This window comes from Odocoileus virginianus, chromosome 11, assembly GCF_023699985.2.
Source record: "Odocoileus virginianus isolate 20LAN1187 ecotype Illinois chromosome 11, Ovbor_1.2, whole genome shotgun sequence".
Classification (NCBI taxonomy): domain Eukaryota; kingdom Metazoa; phylum Chordata; class Mammalia; order Artiodactyla; family Cervidae; genus Odocoileus; species Odocoileus virginianus.
The window spans coordinates 69,984,309-69,999,811 of NC_069684.1; the positions used below are offsets into that span (position 1 = coordinate 69,984,309).

A 15,503-nucleotide genomic window follows, 5' to 3' on the forward strand; every position below is an offset into this window, starting at 1 on the left:
ATCCAAGTTAGCTTAATTCTTCTGATTGTAGTCTTTTTGGTCATATAAGCCCAGGATTGGAAGGGGTCTTGAAGGATAACTGGGTCAAATCCCCATTCAATCAGAAGAAAGGAACTTTAAACCAAAAGTGGAGGGAGAAACGTAGCAAACACAACTTGGGAAAGATGGTAAAGCATGGGCTCAGTGATTTGCAGGGGAAAACAATCAAGAAGGTGGCCAGAAAATGTCTAAATGTGCCACCGTTTGGCATAATTCCTCGCACGGGGATTTCACCATTACTGATCTTTGATACACTTGTTAGATTTCCACTTTTACCAGGGGAGAAAACACTTGATTAGATGTCGGTAATAAGGAAAAAAGAGGCATCAGTGTTCCCATGTGGGGCTTCAGGGATTGTGAAGAATGGAGGGTCCCCCATAAGAGAAGGAGAGAAATAAGGAGAGGTGCTAGGGAACTGAAGATGTGGCTGGAAAGCTGAGGAGCTAGGCACTGAGGGTGGGGTGCCAATTCAACTCCCGAGCACCGACGTCCCGCCTCTCACTTAGGAGTTAGATACAAAGATTCCGAACAACAGCACTATAGAACAAGTGGATGCTTCGGGAAGGAGAGAGGCAGATTCACCTAAGGCAACACAAGTGACAAGGGAAAGAGTATGGAAGGAAGTCAAAAGAGGACCAAACCATGGGGAAATGCCTACAATTTGAGAAACAGAGAGATGGGCCAGCAAAGAAGATATGGAAGTAACAGGAAAGAGAAAATTCTGGGCTTGATGGGAGCAGGGAAAGCTTAGAAAAAAGCAGTTGAGGCTTTTTTTTTTTTTTAAAGAAAAGTCAGATGGTTTGATCCCAGGTTTTGCTAGAGTCAAAAATGACTGGAACCCATTGGGGATCCTCAAAAACAAAAGCTACCAGGTTCTTCTTCTTGTTTGGCTGATTTGCCATAAACAACCAAACAAATTTTATTTCCTGGTTACTTATACAAGATTATGCCTCTTCCAAGTTACTTACTATTTACTTTCCTGAGTATTTTAGAAAAACACTGACCCACCATTATATTTGGCCCGCTGGGAAAAAAGTGAATGACAACAAGGTCTTCACTTGATTGGGGTTTTTGGTGCACCTGGGAACCCTTACATGAATCTAGCACCAGGTAAACGTGCTAGGCACAGCAGGCTGAAAACCAGATGGGCGCCACTCCTCTCTGATTACAGTCCAACCAGGGACACGCACCACCAAATTGCGGATGCCAAATTGTGGCCTCTGGCACTCCTGCCAACCAGAGAGGAGTCCTCCCACCCAGGCCCCATCTCCTCATAGGAGGCTCAGTTTCAGTCCAGGAAATGAAAGGAACAAACTTCAAGTTCAATCCTGTTCTTACTTTTGAAGAAGGGAGTGGTGGGGGTGGGGTGGTGTGTGGGGCTTGCTCCCTCTTTAAGATATCCACCTATTAATTTTAAATGTAATAAATGGTCTCTGAGAGGCACTTCATTCCTCTCTAGCTTTAAATGAAGTTATGAAAGAAAGGGGAAGAAAGAAATAGAGGAACAAGAGGAAAGAGAATTGCAATGACATTTTTATAATTTAAAAAATGTGTAATTGCATCTGATGGTGTTCTCATTAAAAGGAGATCCAAAAGAGAGAAGGGAAAGAAACCGTGACCACAAAGCAAAGGCAAGTGCGGCTGTGTTATCAACTTCCCCAGCGGGACGGCCCAGCCCGCTGAAGCAGTGAGATCGGCCAAAGAGCCTGCAGGGGCTGCCACGGCCACAGAAACCATGTGCCCTCGACATTCCATTATCTCCCTGTGGCTACAGCCACTGCGAATTACCCAAAACGATTTTTTAGAACCTGGATCAACTTTCCCTTGAGTAGACACAAAGACATTTCTGAGCTCTCTTCACCCCCTCCCTGCTAACTGTTGACTGCATAGCTGGTACAAGCTTAGGGAATACAAAACCATTTTAGTATTTGCCATAAAGTATAATTAGGAAGTCAAATTTGTGACTGCAACAAAAAACAAAAACAAAAAACACCCAAAACTTCAATTAATTTTTTTTTTAAACAAGCACAAGTGCTGTTTAGATCACCCACTGATACAGACTGCTGGTGCTGTGGTAAGACCCCTCCTAAGGTGGGCTGTGAGAGCTAGCTGCTCAAGGCTCACTGTCAGATTTTAATACAACACTGAAGATAATTCACAAAACTGCAGAGTTCAATGTCTCCTGTTTATCATTCCCAGACCAGACTTAATCTTTACATTTATAGCATGTCTTAGAAATACATATAGGACAACCGTGAAACCAGAAACAAACAAAAATCTGCAGATTTGGTCCAGGTATTAGCTGCTGTGAGTTACTGACACATTAGTACCTATGAATGAAATGTGAGGCCTCTTTCGTGGTCTCCTAGAGAAGGGGCGCCACTCCAAAGACAGTTCTGGCCCAATCTGCCACAGTCAAACCAGATCCCTGGTATGTAAGAGACAGTAAATGGCTAGAGAGGAGAGAACCGAGTCAGAAAGCTACCCATCCTTGCCCTACTAAATCAATGAAGTTGCCGCAACATTAAACAGACTATGACTAAGGGGCTTCCCAGATGGCACTAGTGGTAAAGAACCAGCCTACCAATGTAGGAGACATAAGAGACGTGGGTTCAATCCCTGGGCTGGGAAGATCCCCCAAAGAAGGAGATGGCAACCCACTCCAGCATCTTGCCTGGAGAATTCAATGGAGAGAGGAGCCTGTATAGTCCATACAGTTGCAAAGAGTCGGACACGACTGAAGCAACTTAGCACGCACACACTGTGACTAAACTGTACATTCCAAAGGCTAGCACGAAGTCAGCAAAGTGTCTTCCCCATCCACCATGGAACTCCGTAAATATCTGGGGTGTCACCATTTTTGCCAGACACACCTGGCTCTTGCAGGGCCCTTACCTGTTTCCTCACCGTTGAGCTACGCCTGAGGCCAATGGGGAGGAAAAAGAGAAAACGGGATTAAAAACAATCTGTGAGGTGGCTAATGAAATAAGTCACATTAATCAGCTCAGGTCCAGAGTGGCTAGGAGACTTGATAAGTCACCTTTCAAATAAAGCCCAATCAAGTGCTTTTCACAAAAGCTTAGTGGTCTCTGCTTTTAATGTCTGCCAGCATTCAAAAGGAGACTCGGAGGGAACTGGCTCAATTTGCAGTAAAATACGTACGGGTTAGACAACAGGAAGCCCTCTGTGTGCAAGGAGACACTAACAAACACCAAAGGAAGCTGCGGTTTTCTTTCTTTTGAAAATCCTTAGGGAAAAGGTAGGGAGTGATTTTCCTGGAATTTAGAGGGTAGAGGGTCCAGACTGGAAGGAACCTTGGTGATTCCATAGGTCAGTGCTTTTCAGGCTGTGTTTAGCCTTGGAAGCCTTTTCTCCAAGGGAATCTGATTCAGACAGCAACCTCCTGAGCAAGGAGAGCAGCTCTACCTCTTTGAGCAAAGGCAGGACGCAGGGACCAGGGCCGGGCCGCTGGGCACCATCTGCCCCTTCCACTAGGCTGCTCCCAAGGAACTCTCTGGGATCCTAGAGCTTCCTGGGTCTAGGTGAATGCTCTCTCTTGTCTCATAGAAGAGGAACTGGAGTTCAGAGCGGGCAAGAGAACAGCCCAAGGTCACAGTGAATAACCCAGCATAAGGAAATTCAGCTCATCTCTTTTCGCTCCTATAGAGCCTTCCGCAGATATGGAACTTCAGGTGAACTCAGGCTAAGACTCTATCACCAAGAAGATAGAGTCCACAGAATTCCATTATCCTGGTTCCCTCCAGTCAACAAGACTACTATATTAATGGGATCTTTATTGTAATTCACAGTGACAAAACGATGAAAGGCAAATGAAGGTATTTTTGAATAATGAGCCTATAATTGTAAACGACCTCATGATTATTGTATGTGCTGGCAGTGGTTTATATAATGGGCTAACCCGGAGTCTCTAAGGAGTCCAGCTCATTAAAGCTCTTTCCCCCGTTAAATCAGCACATTTGTAGGCATCTGAGAACCACTGGCTGAATGAAAGACTCGCTATCCGCCAACTCATGCGTTTTCTCATAGCAGCTCCATGACTGAGAGGGAAAATATTTGGCTGGGGTGGGGGAGGGCGGGGAAGGTGGGGAAAGACTGGGAGGGCTGCATACTTGTACATCAGGCGAGGACTTGTATCAATGCTGTTGGCGAGCAATGCAATGTAATATTTCATTATCCAGTGACACTCACTATTAGAGGCTGTCATCTTTTCCATGTATAAAAAAAATTCTCAGGTCAAATGCTCTCTTCTGATCTTCCTTCCCTGGGTCAGAGACTTCCCAAAACCCACATGTTGAAGTCTAGACACTCAGGTGAGGTTACCAGGGTCCTCTAGCATTGACCATTTCAGGTCACTGGGACTATTTCAGCAAATGGTGATTCCCTTCACTCAGTTCTGCTCAGCAAACCTCATTTCCATTTGAGGCCAGATGGGGTCAGCAAGGCAAAGGGATGGAAGTCACCTCAGCCCTAGGCCACTCCTCTGCAGAGCCATCCAAGGTTGCTAGCTCAGCAACTTGGCTCTTCACTTGCCCAGGGAGGGTCTCTCTCCATCCCCCCGCCCCGCCCCAGGGCTGTCCCAGGCCACACCTACCTGGCCAGACTGCAGTCTGTCCGCTGACCTGTTGGAAAGACAGAGGCAAAGAGCACATGTTGAAGCAAGTGAGGTGAAAGGGGAGACCTGCTCCCAGGAATGACAGTGTCTGCCCATCTCCTCAGGAAGCCTCTAGCCTCATGCTGTGACTAGATTTCCAGGCGAAACAGAAGATAACACCCAGGGACTCTTTCTGGGGCTGTTAATGACGCTTGTTCCCAGCCCAGGGCTGCTGTGTCCTGAACCGTCTGGCTTGCCAAGTCTGTTTCCCAGTGGGAAAATGGGTGGACACAGGGGAAAAATAGTAATGAGGATCATACCTTAGAGAACAAATTATTAGAAACCTTCCCAGAGATAAAATTCAGCTTTTCTTCTCTGTGTACTGATGTGTGTATGGGGGGGGGGGGGGGGGAGGGACAAGCTTGCTTGCCCTTCAATATATGAATACACACACACACACACACACACACACACACACACATACTTGTGCTTGAGGGTGGAGGGTAGAAGAGGAAGAAGGAAGAAATAGTTATTTGGGGAGAATATGCTCCATATGTGGAAGCCCTTGTTTTAGATTCATAGTAAATCCTCAGTGCCAGCAGGTTGGGTTGTATGATATTTAAAATGCTGATACTGCTATTAGACTGGGGTTCTCAATCCAACAGTGGGCCCTAGTACTAAATTGAAAGGATCACAGCCAGCCTTAAAAAATGAGATTGAAGATCTTAACATTCATCTGAAGTATTCTTATGCTTTTAAAAACTTGGGCCATTATGTAATCTGTGTTGCTTTTTTTGGGTCCACAGTTAACCAAGCTTGGTCTGTATGAGACTGTATTAGATACACTAGGGAAACTGTAAGCAAGAACTGAGCTGGAGGACAGATCAGCTCCCACATTCCTGGAAAGGCAACTGCAAGGGCGGGGGGAGGGCAGGGCTCTATCTTGCCTTTAAAGGTTGCTAATTGTTGATTACAGTTCAGCTCATCTTGAACAACACTCTCCCCCACCCCAACAGTCTCTCTTACTAAAGGCTCAGCTTTCATCTGCAAAAATATTATTCCAAGCCATTATTTCCAACATCTGTCCCATTTCCATTCTGGAATATTCATACACATAAATTATCCCTCTGTGGCAAGAACAAGGGGCTCTTGCGTTTTGATGACAAATGCATACAGAAGGCAGGGACATGATGACTTGCACACAGGAAGATCTATTTTTTTCCTTATTTCCGGAACTTGTCAATGAAGTTCAGTGTCAATGAAGGCAATATGCAGCACTAATGAACGGTCGCCAACCTTCGCCCCCTGTAGTAGCACATTTGGCATATGCATGTGTGTTACAAACCCATTCTCTCTCGCATACACACCCATACACACCCATACACACACATACACACATACACACACATACACACCCATACACACAGTCTCTGTCACACTGTGAGGCTTGTTCCCCATCTCACTTACAGGTCATGCTTAGACTATCTTGGCAAAAAGAAATCACAGTTATAACTTGTTTCAAATAGTTCTGGGCATTCTTTCCTCTGATTCCCCATGGAGCAATCTGCTAACCCAAGAGTAAAGACTTTCTGTAAGCAAAGTTTAGACCTGTTCAGCCTGAGTCCCTTGGGTGTGTATGTGGGGTGGGGGGTGGGGTTGGGGGGAGAATAAAACAGAATTTACTTAACAGGCTTTCATCACATAAAAGAAAATGCATTAAAATCACAAGATCAAAGACATTAGAGATAAAAGAATTAATCACCGGGGGAATCGTTCAGGGCAGGAGAATAGGGTAAGAAGGGTGGGTTAGGAGGCTCTGGAATGGAAAGTGGGGCTCTGAATCCTGGGGTCTTTGAGCCAATGAGCGCTGTACACTTGCCTAGATTCTGCACTCGGTCTGAGAAGAGTTCAAGAATTGATTTGAGAACATCCGACCTCTGTGCAAAATGCAGGTTTTGCCTTTCACTGTGGGTACTCCCTGTCCCCGCCCCCATCTTTAAGCGAGGAGATCAGTGGGGTAAGGAGGAGGGGGCAGGGCATTCAGAGGCATCCCCAACCTGGGAATCCCATTAATCAGAGGATGCTGAGAGCTGGGCAGGAGACCTGGGCAGGGTGCCAAAAACCCCAGGGAAGCTTCTCTTTCAACTTCTGCCTTCTGTTTGACAGCTGAGGAGAAAGTCCAGAGTGCCAGTCCAGTCCTCTGCCTTGCTACTTTCCAGGGTCTGATTAAAATCATCTTATGAGACCAGACAGTCCGATCAGCACCAGAGCCTCCGCCTGGCCAAATCAAGGAGGAGGCCACCTCTGAGCCCCAGGGCCCTTCAAAGCACGAGGAGACCACTGGCCACCCTGACGCTGCTGACAGCTGCAGTCTGCCCCGCACCTGCCCTCGGGACGCCTCTCCTCCACTCAGAGCAGCTGTGACGCTCACCTCACAGCTCCCCACCCTCTAGATCCAGCCTCCGTCCTGCCACAGAGGAGCTAAGATTTGACCAGAGGGTCTGGAGAGGAAAGAGCCCATCAGCTCCTTGGCCCGGTAGCAGCAGAGGAGGTACGGGAGGGGGCAGAGAGCAGGCACGCTCAATTGAAACAAGCAGCTGATGCGCACTGGTGCTTCATTAAGCACTGGCCTTTCCCCATTACTCAAGCAGTCATCTGGGGTGTGTGCTTCCACATCGAACAAGCGAGGAAAAGCAATGTGTTCACATAACCAGACTGGGGCCACTCTGCTGAGGAGGGAGGCATGCGCTCAGCACCAGGGCCAGGACCCGGCCTGCCCCTTGCTGCCAGAGCTCCCGCAGAGGCCACACTCACTCTCTCCCAGGGTTTTCTGGAGAAGGTCGTGCTTGGCTTGTAGCTTGGTGATGAGGTTCCTGCCCTCCAGGTACTCCTTCATTTTCTGTAAGGGAAGAGGAGGACACAGAACATTCAGGCTCCAGAAGGGGAGGAAAAAAAAAAAATCACAGACGCTCAGCCGTACAATTCCCTTTCTAAGAGGGCTTTTGGTTTCTGACCCAATTTCTACCGGATTCCTTTTTTATTTTTTTTAAAGGCTCTGAGCATCTGAGCAGCTGCTGATTTTCCTGGTGAATTAGTGTCCTGCTTTATGTCTTCCTAGGAGCTCCACATCGGCCACTGAAAGAAACTGTCTCCTTGAGCCCCGCATCCATCTTTTTCAGCTCCACCGAGGAGCTGCAGGTGGAGGGACTCACTGAGCCCCGCCTTCCTGGGGTGAGGACACACACCTGCGGCTGGTCAGCTTGTCCCCTCTCCTGACACCCTCCCCTCCAGGCCCCTCCCAGGGTGCATTCCTTCACACCAGGAGCAGTGTCAAGGCTCAGCCCCGCGCTCGCCCGAGCCTTATTTTAATCGGCCTGCTCCTCTATTCTGCATGGAGTCTCTGCAGCAAGCTTGGGCTTTCTGAGTGCCCAGAGGGAGGGGCTGCCACACCCCACTTGCATAACACACACTGGAGGTTCCAAACACAGATGAGGTTTATGGAAACGCGACCCATCTGCTCTAACAGTCAAAAGGACTGCTGCACTGCGCTTTGCGACTGACTTCTCTCAACCCTTGTCTCTCAGTGAGAGGCTGTATTTCCCTGGACAACTCAGCCAGTCTTCAAAACAACTCTATGAACAATGATAACTATTATCTCCATTTCATGGATGAGATTTGGGGAGATTCAGTAAGTGGCTTTAGGTCAAACAATTAGTGAGTGCTGGAGCCAGTATCCATATATGGAGTTTGGCAATACAATGTGTGCTTTTATTTTTTAATTTATTGTTTGGCCACGCTGCACGGCATGTGGGATCTTAGTTCCCAGACCAGGGATCGAACCTGCACCCACTGTAATGGAAGTTCAGAGTCATAACCACTGGACTGCCAGGGAAGTCCCCAATGTGTGCTTTTAATCATTATGATAAAGTGCTCGGTCTGCTATGGTGCAGAGCAGAAGAAGGAGAGAAGCAGAATAAAACCAGTTTTTAGAGTACTTTAGCATGCATTTTGTTGGAGAAGACTCTTGAGAGTCCCTTGGACTGCAAGGAGATCCAACTAGCCCATCCTAAAGGAGATCAGTCCTGGGTGTTCATTGGAAGGACTGATGTTGAAGCTGAAACTCCAATACTTTGGCCACCTGATGCAAAGAGTTGACTCATTGGAAAAGACTGATGCTGGGAAAGATTGAGGGCAGGAGGAAAAGGGGACGACAGAGGATGAGATGGTTGGATGGCATCACTGACTTGATTGACATGGGTTTGGGTGGACTCTGGGAGTTGGTGATGGACAGGGAGGCCTGGCGTGCTGTGGTTCATTGGGTGGCAAAGAGTCAGACACGACTGAGCGACTGAACTGAACTGAACTGAAAGCATTTGACTCTCAGGATAACTGCATACAGCCCACAGGGATGGCATCATTGCTTCCTTACTGTAGATGAGGACAGACAGTGGGTACTGCTGATTGCTGCAAGCCTGTAAGTGGTGGTGCCAAACCCGGATCCCAGGTCTTTGGACTCTTCTTATGGTGTCTTTCCCACCCTGCCCCACAGCTGTTCACGGGCATCTCAGTTTGCCTTGGATGTCTTCTGCTGCAATGGTTCATCTGCTGGGTCAGGGTCATCTGCCCACCTCTAAACTCAGAGGCAAAATGGCAGTGTCTCCCCGAGTATGATCATCTGTGAATCACTGGTGATCCATAAAGTAGTTGAAGGGGTAAGTGGATATAACATTTAAAATGATAATTGTTCTGTCTTTTCTTTTTTTTTAATGTACTAACCAAAAAGCATAGATCAAGCCTTTGGGGTGAAAGTAGAAAGAAAAGGTGAAAAAACTGTGAGTTATTTTTAATCTCTCTACCTTTCCGTACAGGTTGAACTTTTAACTGAGTGCATATTTCTCTCTTTCCCTTATAAAAACCAAGAAAAACTCAGCTTTCTCTGGGATGGTCATCTTCACCCTCCCACATTCACCCAGATGCTCCTGTGTAGACCTTGGCAAATCTCTGACAGCATTTCTCAACCAGCCCTGTCACGGAGGCTTTGTTGCTCCTGTCTCTTTCCCTCCAGATGGTCTCCTCTCTTTGGTCGGAGACCATGGCATTCATTATTATTTGCGCCCCTGATACTTAGTACTGTGCCCAGCGGATAGCAGACACTCAACAAATCCTTGAAAATTAGTGAATAAATGAACAGTTTCACTGTCCTCTGGCTAGAACCTTCCTCAGCAGTGACAAACCATGCCTCCAAGTATGCCCCTACTCTCTGAATTAAATAGAAGACAAAAAACAAGCCCTGCGCCAGGTCATTTCTGCCACTTTCCTCACGACCTGTTCCCTCTGCTCCTTTGTGATTCTGCACGAGAACATCTGCTTAAAAACAGGCTCTGTGTCTCCTTCCTCATCCCATCTGCTCCAGCTGCCAGCTCACCTGCTGTCGGTCTTCCCGGAGTGACACCCTAATCCCCAACCAATGCCAACTGTGGGGCTGGAACAGTACTTCAGGGCTCAGAGGCAACACACCTTCAGGAAACATCCACTGTGAACATCTGAACAGCCAGAGGCCCCTCTTTGGAAGTTCATCCCAAGGAGATGCTAAAGGTTTCTTAATGAGGGAAAATCTGCCCATTGTAACCCTTAACATGAGACCAGAGTGCTCAGAAAACAGCCCAAATTCTAAAAGGAGGAGGCAAACTCCTTCCTGTCACTCATGCGTATACTTGTGATTTCAGAAATCATTTTTTTCATTCATGTTCACAGTTCGCTGCTTAACTCCGGCTGTCACTCGGTGAACCATTAAAATAAATAACAATCTGATAAAGAGGTATGATGAATTACCTTTTCGGGTTCCACTAAATCCTGAAGGATCAAAAACTGTGTCAAGGTATGACCTGCATCCCTAATAATGGAAACAGTGGTTGGAAGTTTTCCATCTGGGTAAGCTGGGTATGCAGAGGTAAAAGCATCCTATTTGCAGGCATATCATTTATCACTTTCCTGTCCCGCCCATAAAGCACTCATCTCTACAAGAGGTCGGCTGGTAGAGTAACCAGGCTTTCCTGTGGGAGCTTGCTTAGACGGATTCAAGTGCTGCCATCCTGACATAAAGCGAAGGAAGAAGGCAAGGGAGGAAGGTGGCTTTTCAATGATTTTTGGAGACCAGGGGCCCGGAGAAGAACTGTTCACGGCTAATTTCAAAATCCTTCCTTGGGCAATGATGGTCACTTTCCTTATCTAAACCATGTCCCAATATTAGGTAATTATTTTTCTTTCATTCCACTTCCTCTACCCTGCTCCTCTCCCCAAACATCTAAAGGTAAAGTGATCACCTGGACTTTTCCTCAGTGGAGAAGAAAGAAAAGGATCACGGTCAATTCCAGATCACCAAAATGAAGTCAAATTCCTAAAACACAGCCTGACTGTCACACCCCATGAGCTGCTCCTACCCACCCCCACTCCCATCATGTAACACTCAGTATTACCAAAACTGAGAATTTCTTCCAAAAGTTGAAGGGGAAGCAAGAGTCTATTGGATGATTTTGGTTTTTGCCATTGTGAACCTTCAATTCAGTTTTTATGATCTCATTAATTTCTTTCCTAATAATTCTTAATTTAGTATTAACAGTCAGTGATGAGTTTTATTCATTGAAAAGGATTAGTATGATAATTTTTCTTTCTGAGCCCACCCTCCCTGACAGACATTTTAACTGCAGTAAGATGAAGAAGGCTAAGTTGGTATATTTGAGTCCCACCACTTGCTAACTCTTCTGACCTTGGGCAAGTCACTTAACTCCCAGAACTTAAGCTTCCCTAACTGGAAAATGGGGATAATACCTTTTTTCACAAGGGTGTTCAAGATGAAATAAAGATAACAAACATGACTGTGATTGATGCCAACCAGCAGATACTTAAAAGTGCTCCTTATACAGAATCACTTGGTCAACTAACTGAAAAACAGCCCTTCCCTAAATTTCTTTGCTCTATGCTAATACTTAAGAAAGCTTGGCAATTCCCTGGTGGTCCAGTGGTTAGGGCTTTCACTGCCAAGGGCGTGGGGTTCAATCTCTGGTCGGGGAGGTGAGATCCTCACGCCACGTGGTGCCACCAAAAACAAAAAGAAAACAAACTCAAAGCAGGTTTCCAGCCTCTAAAAAGAAAAAAAGGAGGCACAAGAATGGTTTTCAAATTTAATTTTTAAATGCCTCCTCCCTTTAAATATATTCTTACCATGGTGCTATACAACTCATGGACCTTGCCTATGCATTAAATTTAATCTGTGAGCCCAAGGTCACAAGTCTCCACCATGATGAGAAAGGGTGGTGGGAGGAGTGAGCTGTGCCTAGTCAGCCCCGTGCAGTGCACAGAGATTCACAGGTGTCATTACTGGGCCTTCTTCCCCACCAGCCAAGCACATTGACATTTTCCCTCCTGCCCGTCAAGTTTTAAAGCTGGAAACAGCTATCAGACAGAATACGTAACAGAGCAAACCTTTCAACAGGAGTATATCTCCCTACTTAAATTGACATGGCAGGGGCATTTATTCATTTATACCCACTTAGTACACACTTATCATGTATCTGTTTATTCTTGGAGAATACCAAGAAAAAAAAGATCTTGGACCACACCAAGTCTAGCAGCCTTAGAGCACTGTCTGTTCAATGGTCAAGGAATAGACTCCTCTACAGCTTCTTACCTTACCCGAATCTGTCCCCCCAAGCTCAGGCAGCCTAGTTTTGTTCATTTTATAAAAAAATTCATCCCCATTTCATCCCCCATTCAAGAATCCCATACTCCAATCCTCACACAAGGAAATACCTGTAGGGTCTGACAGTACTTAGCTGGTAGTGAGCAAACTAGAGATCTCTTCACAAAATTAGAGATATGGAGGGAACATTTCATGCAAGGATGAGCATGAAAAAGGACAGAGACAGTAAGGACCTAACAGAAGCAGAAGAGATTAAGATGGGGTGGCAAGAATACACAGAACAGAAGAGCTGTACAAAAAAGGTCTTAATGACCTGAATAACTATGATGGTGTGGTCACTCACTTAGAGACAGACATCCTGGAGTGTGAAGTCAAGTGGGCCTTAGGGAGTATTACAACGAACAAAGCTAATTGGAGGTGATGGAATTCCAGCTGAGCTATTTAAAATCTTAAAAGATGATGCTGTTAAAGTGCTGCACTTAATATGTCAGCAAATTTGGAAAACTCAGCAGTGGCCAAAGGACTGAAAAAGGTCAGTTTTCATTCCAACCCTAAAGAAGGGCAATGCCAAAGAATGTTCAAACTACTGTACAGTTGCACTCATTTATGTTAGTAAGGTTATGCTCAAAATCCTTCAAGCTAGACTTCAGCAGTTTATGAACTGAGAATTTCCAAATATATAAGCTAGACTTAGAAAAGGCAAAGGAACTAGAGTTCAAACTGCCAACATCCATTGGATTATAGAGGAAGCAAGGGAATTTCAGAAAAACATCTATTCCTGCTTCACTGACTAGGCTAAAGCCTTTGACTGTGTGAATCACAACAAACTGGAAAATTCTTAAAGAGATGGGAATACCAGACCACCTTATCTGTCAAATCTGATGTGGGTCAAGAAGCAATAGTTAGAACTAGACATGGAACAGACTGGTTCAAAATTGGGAAAGGAATGTGACAAGGCTGTATATTGTCACCTTGCTTATTTAACTTATATGCAGAGTATATCATGCGAAATGCCAGTCTGGATGAATCACAAACTGGAATCAAGCTTACCTAGAGAAATATCAACAATCTCAGATATGCAGGTGATATCACTCTAATGGCAGAAAGCGAAGAGGAACAAAAGAGCCTCTTTGATAGTGAAAGAGGAGAGTGAAAAAGCTGGCTTAAAACTCAACATTCAAAAAACTAAGATCATGGTAGCTGGTCCCATCACTTCATGGCAAATAGAAGGGGAAAAAGTAGAAACAGTGACAGATTTTATTTTGGGGGGGCTCCAAAATCATTGCAGATTTTGACTGTAGCCATGAAATTAAAAGACACTTGCTTTTTGGAAGGAAAGCTATGACAAACCTAGACAGCATTTTAAAAAGCTGTGACATCACTTTGTAGACAAAGGTCCATATAGTCAAAGCTACAGCTTTTCCAGTAGTCATGTATAGATGTGAGAGCTGGACCATAAAGAAGGCTGAGCACTGAAGAATTGATGTTTTTGAACTGTGGTGCTGAAGAAGACTCTTTGAAAGTCCCTGGGATCCAAGGAGATCAAACCTGTCAATCCTAAAGGAAATCAACCCTGAATATTCATTGGAAGGACTGATACTGAAGCTGAAGCTCCAATACTTTGGCCACCTGATGCAAAGAGCTGACTCCTTGGAAAAGACCCTGATGTGGGGAAAGAGCGAAGGCAAAAGGAGAAGGGGGCAGCAGAGGATGAGATGGTTAGACAGCATCATTGACTCAAGGGACATGAATCTGAGCAAACTCCGGGAGATAGTGAAGGACAGGGGAGTTTGGCATGCTGCAGTCATGGGGTCACAAATAGTCAGACACGACTTAGTGACTGAACAACAAGGACAGCCTATGAGAAGGGAACTGGTTAAATGAACAATGTAACATCTGTCTGTACAAATGAAATTCTGCTCAGCTATTAAGAGTTAGATCTTTTTGGAATAAATTGAAGATACCATCCCAAATGATAAAAACAGCTAAGTGAACAGTATTGATGATACACTTCCATTTGTATTTCTATTTATTTTATCTCCTCATATTTCTAATGTAGTAATATTACATTAAAGGGTACATCAGTGGTTGTGTCCACATAGAACGCCTTTGGAAGGACACAGAAGAAACTGGCATCAGTCATTGGTGGGAAGAGGGGGTTGGGAACAGGTAGAGGCTTGACTTTCTTGCTTTTTTGAAATCTTTGCATCTTTTTAAAAAATCTTTAATGGTTACAATAAAATAGGCAATGGGAAAAAAGGTGGACAGTGCAGGATTGTGTGTTATAGAAGATAAGTGATACAAAGCCAAGAAGATCAGAAAACCTCTGTCTTCTCACTTAGAGCAAAGCAGAGCAGAAAGCTGAGCAGTTCCCGAGCCTCCCCCTGACCTCAGCTTCCTCATCAGGGCAAAGAGAAAAAGCTGGTGTCTTGACACCAGGAGACCAGAGTTCTGGCTTCAGCTCTTGCTGATGACCTTGGACAAGCTACCCATCCTTTTTGAATTTTTGTTGTTTGTTAGTTCTTAAAAAAAACCTTTCAAATGAGAAGATCTGGCTAGATGATTTAAAAAAAAAAACCACTTCAAGCTTTAAAATTTCATGATTATTTTCCTGGTACTTCTTGCACATGACCGACCCTTGTAGGTCACGCTTCAAGTTTCCAGTCTCTGTCATCTGGGCAGATCAATCTGATGACAGCCAAGAGTGCTCAGAAAGTATTCCTTTTCTTGAATGGCCATTTTGCCACCCCCCCCCTCAAAGTCCCTTTATCATGAACTGAATTATCTGACGCATTCCAAACACCAATTACAAAAATGGTGAACTCTTTTACAAATCTGTTACTAGACAAGCCCGGACAAAAGAGCCAAGGAAATTTACATGCAATTTTGATAAGTAGCATTATGGTCACAAAAGACAGGAAATGAGTTAGTGGACATCAGTGCATTCAGACAGAGGTGAAAGGGTGGGCAGGATTTGGGAGATCGCCAGTTTGAATATGGTCATTCTGGCTCTTACTAAAGGTCAATTCTAAATACGAATGTAGCGTCCCTTAAAGCTCAGAAGCAATTTCTGAAGTCTTAAATACAGATTTTCATGTTCAAAATTCTCATTTAATCAAAAAATGGAAATCTTCTACAATGTAACAAGATTGG

The 15,503-nt window shown here is 45.1% G+C and overlaps 1 protein-coding gene across 6 annotated transcripts in view; it reads right to left on the bottom strand.

Annotated features, from left to right (window-relative positions):
* The window catches only part of SRGAP2 (SLIT-ROBO Rho GTPase activating protein 2), a 254,198-nt gene that overhangs the window by 41,135 nt on the left and 197,560 nt on the right, over positions 1 to 15,503 (bottom strand). For all 6 annotated transcript variants that reach the window (XM_070474577.1, XM_070474574.1, XM_070474579.1 and 3 more), the window contains exons 11-13: positions 7,466 to 7,550; positions 4,652 to 4,679; positions 2,935 to 2,959 (exon numbers count right to left, since the gene is read on the bottom strand). In XM_070474577.1, coding sequence (XP_070330678.1) covers positions 2,935 to 2,959; positions 4,652 to 4,679; positions 7,466 to 7,550 — 138 coding nt within the window. The remainder of the gene's footprint in view (positions 1 to 2,934; positions 2,960 to 4,651; positions 4,680 to 7,465; positions 7,551 to 15,503) is intronic.